Source organism: Penaeus japonicus, unplaced genomic scaffold (assembly GCF_977035675.1).
Source record: "Penaeus japonicus unplaced genomic scaffold, GWHDUDI00000001_assembly GWHDUDI00000017, whole genome shotgun sequence".
In the NCBI taxonomy this organism is placed as follows: Eukaryota; Metazoa; Arthropoda; class Malacostraca; order Decapoda; family Penaeidae; genus Penaeus; species Penaeus japonicus.
This window is the reverse complement of record NW_028234419.1, coordinates 7,926,036-7,932,480: the sequence shown is the minus strand read 5'-3', so window position 1 is coordinate 7,932,480 and position 6,445 is coordinate 7,926,036. Positions and strand designations below refer to the sequence as shown.

At 48.0% G+C, this 6,445-nt stretch overlaps 1 protein-coding gene across 1 annotated transcript in view; it reads left to right on the top strand.

The window, feature by feature from the left end:
- Window positions 1-6,445, top strand: part of LOC122258448 (carbonic anhydrase-related protein 10-like) — a 9,677-nt gene that overhangs the window by 708 nt on the left and 2,524 nt on the right. Inside the window, exons 3-5 of the mRNA XM_086545762.1 lie at window positions 2,266-2,361; window positions 4,381-4,602; window positions 6,355-6,445. The exon at window positions 6,355-6,445 is cut by the window's right edge and continues 84 nt beyond it. Of these exons, the coding sequence (XP_086401888.1) occupies window positions 2,266-2,361; window positions 4,381-4,602; window positions 6,355-6,445 (409 nt within the window). The remainder of the gene's footprint in view (window positions 1-2,265; window positions 2,362-4,380; window positions 4,603-6,354) is intronic.

Sequence of the window (6,445 nt, the reverse complement as noted above, 5' to 3'; positions counted from 1 at the left end):
CTCTTTTCTCTCCTCTCTCTCATCTCTCTCTCTCTTATACACATACCACACCTCTATCTATCTAACTACCTATCGATCCACTAACAATTTCATCTCTCTCTCTCTCTTTCACATCTCTCTCTCTCTCACTTTCACATTCCACTCTCTCTCTCTCTCTTCACTCCTCTCTCACTCTCTCTCTCTCTTTCTCTTACTTCCCCCCTCTATCTACTCTCACTCACTCACCTCCTCTCCTCTCACTCTCTCTCCTACACTCCACTCTCCTCCTCATCTTCTCTCTCCTCCTCATGAATTCTCTACTCTTCTCATCTCTCCCTCTCTCCTACTCCTCTCCTCTCTCTCTCCCCTCCCTCTCTCTCTCTCTCTCTCTCTCTCTCTCACTCTCTCTCTCTCTCTCCCACTCTATATGTATATATATATATATATATATATATATATATATATATGTATATTATAATAATATATTTATATATATATGTATATTCCTATCAACCAATCTATCTATATATATCTATCATATATCTATTTATTCGTGTGTGTTTGTCCAGACCGTCAAAAAACGATAGATGAGAAGATTGATGCAGAGAGAGGAAATAAATAGTGGAAAAGAACGAGCGAGCGAGTAAGGAGAAATATGAGGAGAAAGACAGTTAGCGATGCGGAGAGATACGAAACAGAATATAAGCACATATGAGGCTTTTAGAGATAAGAAAGAGAGAGAGGGACAGAGAGAGAGAGGGAGAGAGAGAGAGAGAGAAGGAGAGAGAGAGAGAGAGAGAGAGAGAGAGAGAAAGAAAAGGAAAAAAAGAGGAAGAAGAAGGGAGGAAGAAGAGAGAGAGAGAGAGAGAGAGAGAGAGAGAGAGAGAGAGAGAGAGAGAGAGAGAGAAAGAAATAGATAGATAGATAGCTAGAGAGAGAGATGAGAGAGAGAGAGAGAGAGAGGAGGAGAGAGAGAGAAGAGAGAGAGGAGATAGATAAATAGATAATAGAGAGGAGAGAGAGAGAGAGAGAGAGAGAGAGAGAGAAGAGGAGAGAAGAGAGAGAAATAAATAGATAGATGATAGAGATCTCTCCGCTATTCTCTCTCTCGCTATGAGAGGGGGGGGGAGGACAGGAAGGGGGGGAGAGGAAAAGAGGATATTGCGATAGAGCCCTAGTGGGTGGAGAAGGAGAAGGAGAGGGAGAGGGAACAATAAACACCACAGAGAGAGAAACCAGTGAGAAGAGTGAGAGAGCTCAAGAGATTGGGTAGTGCGCTTGCATGCTATATATCATTACCCAAAACACACACCACCACCCACATTTTGTAAACATGCAACTAATATTGCAATCAGCAATGCCGGGATATCAAGTTCGTATTAGCCTTTAGTGCCCTGCGTTGCGATGCATAAAATAATGCAATAATTCTAGACAATAAAAAATTAATAAGATCAATAAAATCATGATGATATAATAAGCGCCATTATCAGCATCTATTACCAATAAATATGCCAAAAGTTTATTTTCCAGAATGTAAATGGCTGTCATTACAGTCTCTCTTAATATTATATTTACTCAAATTTGGAAAACTGTCACATGTTTCCCATATTTCCCATGAGGAGCATCATTCTTATACTTTATTGCTCACAACCCGCTACAAATTTGATAAAAACACGATGAAAAAAGGGAGGGGGGTGGAGGGGGAACACCATAATTCTAGTTGTAACGCGGCCAGAACATTAAACAATGTTTGCAAATTGATAGAACATTTGTTAGGGAAATAATTAGCGTGAGTCCAGCCTGGGTTGCACAAACAGGTCAAGCACAGCTGAATGTCTGTTGCCTAGGTCCTCCTAACGATAGTTAGATATTGATGTGTACTTCGCGGACATATAATAGGGTGGAGGGGGGTGGGTCTTCTGATTTTTCTGTCTTTCTAATTCTGCTTTCGCCCCCCCCCCCCCTTTCGCCCCCACCCCCCTTTCTCCCCACCCCTTTCGCCCCCCCCCCCCTTTCTCTCTCTTTTTTCTCTCTTACTCTTTCTTTTTATTTCTTTTCCTCTATCTCTATCTCTATCTCAATCTCTATCTGTATCTCTAACTCTATCTCTTACACTCACTCTCTCTCTCTCTCCCTATCAGTCTTATCTCATTGTTTCCCCCTCTGTCTATCTATTCTCTCTCCTCTCGCCATTTTCTTCGCCTTACTCCTCACAAATTCGCCACTGTGCTACCACTTTAGGCTTACACACAGCGTTCGTCAATAACGCGATTCTCTTCTTTACAGCTTCAAGTCTACGGATTTAACGCGCAACTATTCAGTAACTTCTCAGAAGCTGTCAACCGCGCTCATGGAGTGGTGGCCATCTCTGTCCTTCTACAGGTAGGTCATCGTACTCTTTTGTTGTGTCTATCTTCGTGCAATGCATGTTATTATGTCATTATAATTTCCCTGTTGTGTGAGTCGGAGCAATAATTACTTTTCATTACGGCCTTCGCATGTGTGTTTTGCTGTAATGGCGGAGACTCTGCCACCTCATAGGAAAGTATTTATGAGGCGGCCTTGATAAGCGACGGTCTAATGAGATTAATTTAGTAAGTGAAATAAGGAGGCTCGTCGCGTAGAGTTAAGTTAATAAAGAGAACCAACGACTTGGGTTAAGGAGTTGGGCTGGAGAACAGTGCAGCGGTTGTGAAGGAGCAGATGTCCGTGTCACCTCCGTGTCGCTGGGAAATTAAGGGGAAATGAGAGGAAATGAGACAGCGGCGCCCGCTACGGTACATACCTGGCGACCCTACAGTTCCACCTGTTTTGTTTGCTAAGTGGTAATTTTCTGCAATGGTTTTCCGGCTTTGTTTGCCGTCTCGGTTTCCTCTTGCGTTCTGATTTCTTCATTTGTTCCTTTCGTTGTCGGCTTAGTAGTGTTGTCTTCTCTCGGATAATGGTCTCATTCTGTGGTAAATGCTTTGTTTTAATGAGTTCTGGGAGATATTGATAAATTTAGTTATAAGCTGCCAATGCTTATACTCTGCCTACAGGATGCATACCTGAAAAATAGCTCGTCATAGAAGCTTCACCTGTTCCATACGTTCCCATCAATATATTTGGCGTTATGGTATTAATATGTCATATGCCATCACTATGGTATTATGGTATGATCATGACCTGCACTTTGCTATCTATAGGGTATCATTATGAACTGTTTATTGATATGGTATTAGCATGTATTATTGATATGGTATTAATGTGCTCTCTGCTTTTGATATGGCATCACCCATGCTATCACTATTGCATTGATATTGATGTGCTATTGACGCATATCAACACTGCTATGCTATTAATACTGACATTGTATTGATATTAACATGGCTACGTTACTAATGTTGTACTGATTTTTATGTTCTACTAATATGGCCCTTTGCTATTGCATACGCGTTGCCTGTGCACGTAGACCACGTCACCTACACGTCCTAGTTTTCCCCCTTAATCGAGTTATTGAATTTCATTTTCCGTTCCCTTCGCGTGTCCTTCAGCCACGCTCTTTCTCCTCCACATTCTGCGGCGCCGAGCTTTTACTTTGTGGTGCAAAGTGATCCCATTCAGCCGGCATCTTAGCTTGCAGCTGCAACATTCACCGGGCCTCCCGAGGCGTGTAAAATGCCGGCAGTCATTTCCGGCATCGGTTTAAGTATCCCTTATGATATCGCGGTCCGTTATCAGCACATTTTCGATAACGTCTTCCAGCGTTTGCATAGGCGTGGGGTGTGCCTGGCAAATTGAGGGCAGAGTCGGATGATGGCGCAAATAAATCGGGACGTGCGTGGGCGCGAGCGTGCACGCAGGCGGGGCGGATGAGTATAGTTGAGGGCGTCTCTAGCTGTAGGCGTGAGAGCGAGCAGAGTATGTATGCAAGGAGGCAGACGCGAGAGTAAAACCGAGTTCTGGATCGGCAGAAAAGAAAGGAAGAAAAAGGCTTCCTGGCGACGACTATATCCACTTTATGCTCGGAATCGACGGGCCAGAGGCGCACCCGCTTCACTCCGGTCGTTGTAGGAATAACACTGGAATGAGGCGCCGAAATATTCAAGGCGAAGCAGCTATTCCAGCTGTGAATCCCACCAGCCCAGGCTATTTGCTCCCGCCGGAGCCTGTTTCAATGTGTTTCCATCTGGCCCCGCTCGTAACCTGGCAAGTGTTGGCACAAGGTGTCCGTCAGGTCAGTGCTGTCAGTCTTGACTCGGCGAGTGTTGGCACAAGATATCAGATTAGTATCTTTCAGGCGTATTGGTGGTCCTTGATCAGCGTCACGTGGTCTCGGCCATCAGTCGACGACCACGTGTGTGAAAACATGTCCACGATGCCTCGCTGTTGACAACTTATCCTCCGACTTTTCCCCCGCAGCTGGGAACGCAGGGGCACCCAGGACTGCGGCCGCTGACGGATGCGGTGCAGCGGGTGCGGTGGGCCGGAACTTCCTCCCTGGTGGAGCGCGTGAGCGTGCGCGCGCTCCTGCCCGACAGCCACCATTACATCACCTACGACGGGTCCCTCACGCAGCCCCCCTGCCACGAGACCGTCACCTGGGTCCTCGTGAACCGCCCCGTCTATATCACAAAGCAGCAGGTAAGGAGCTGGAGCGGGATAGCTGTGTAGCGGGATAGCTGTGTAGCGGGATAGCTGTGTAGCGAGATTGCTGTGTAGCGGGATAGTTGTGTGGCAGGATAGCTGCGTAGCGGGATAGCTGTGTAGCGAGATAGCTGTGTAGCGGTATAGCTGTGTAGCGAGATAGCTGTGTAGCGGGATAGCTGTGTAGCGAGATAGCTGTGTAGCGAGATAGCTGTGTAGCGAGATAGCTGTGTAGCGAGATAGCTGTGTAGCGGTATAGCTGTGTAGCGAGATAGCTATGTAGCGGCATAGCTGTGTAGCGAGATAGCTGTGTAGCGAGATAGCTGTGTAGCGGGATAGCTGTGTAGCGAGATTGCTGTGTAGCGAGATAGCTGTGTAGCGGCATAGCTGTGTAGCGAGATAGCTGTGTAGCGGGATAGCTGTGTAGCGAGATAGCTGTGTAGCGGGATAGCTGTGTAGCGAGATAGCTGTGTAGCGAGATAGCTGTGTAGCGGGATAGCTGTGTAGCGAGATAGCTGTGTAGCGGGATAGCTGTGTAGCGAGATAGCTGTGTAGCGAGATAGCTGTGTAGCGGGATAGCTGTGTAGCGGGATAGCTGTGTAGCGAGATAGCTGTGTAGCGGGATAGCTGTGTAGCGGGATAGCTGTGTAGCGGGATAGCTGTGTAGCGAGATAGCTGTGTAGCGAGATAGCTGTGTAGCGAGATAGCTGTGTAGCGAGATAGCTGTGTAGCGGGATAGCTGTGTAGCGAGATAGCTGTGTAGCGAGATAGCTGTGTAGCGGGATAGCTGTGTAGCGAGATAGCTGTGTAGCGAGATAGCTGTGTAGCGAGATAGCTGTGTAGCGAGATAGCTGTGTAGCGAGATAGCTGTGTAGCGAGATAGCTGTGTAGCGAGACAGCTGTGTAGCGGGATAGCTGTCTCAATTAGGTTCCACGACGGAAAACAGAATATAAATAAAAAAATGAGAGCTGCATGTACCCAGCATGCCAATGCCTACAAGAACAAAGTACTAAATACATTCAGCCAACAAATTTCGGGGGGACTTCCACATGCGTGAGGGCCAACATAACAACAGCAGAAGAACGGAATGCTATCCATCTACGCAACATAACTCACGCGGGAAGCAAAGTGAAGGAAAGCATACACGAGGAAAACACACGACGGGAGGAGGAGGGAGGAAGGAGGGAGGAGGGAGGAGGGAGGAGGGAGGAGGGAGGAGGGAGGAGGAGGGAGGAGGAGGGAGGAGGGAGGAGGGAGGAGGGAGAAGGGAGGAGGAGGGAGGAGGGGGAGGAGGGAGGAGGGAGGAGGGGGAGGAGGGGAGGGAGGCGGTGGAGGAGGAGGGAGGAGGGTATAGGGAGGAGGGAGGAGGGAGGAGGGAGGAGAGAGGAGGGAGGAGGGAGGAGGGAGGAGGGAGGAGGGAGGAGGGAGGAGGGAGGAGGGAGGAGGGAGGAGGGAGGAGGGTATAGGGAGGAGGGAGGAGGAAGGAGAGAAGAGAGAGGAGAGAGGAGAGAGGAGAGAGAAGAGAGAGGAGAGAGGAGAGAGAAGAGAAGGGAGAGGAGAGAGGAGAAAGGAGAGAGGAGAGAGGAGAGAGGAGGAAGGAAAGGAGAGAGGAGAGAGCAGAGAGCAGTGAGAGGAGGGAAGTGTAGACAACAAACACACAAAAGCGGGCAGCGCGCAAGGCATCTCTCACGCAGAATTTGTTGCTCACTCGATCAAAAGAACTAACCAGCCCATTCTTCTCGTTGCAGCTCCACGGCCTGCGACAGATACACCAGGGCAGCAAGGACGTGCCAAAGGGCAAAATGCTGAACAACTACCGACCAACGCAGCAGCTGTATC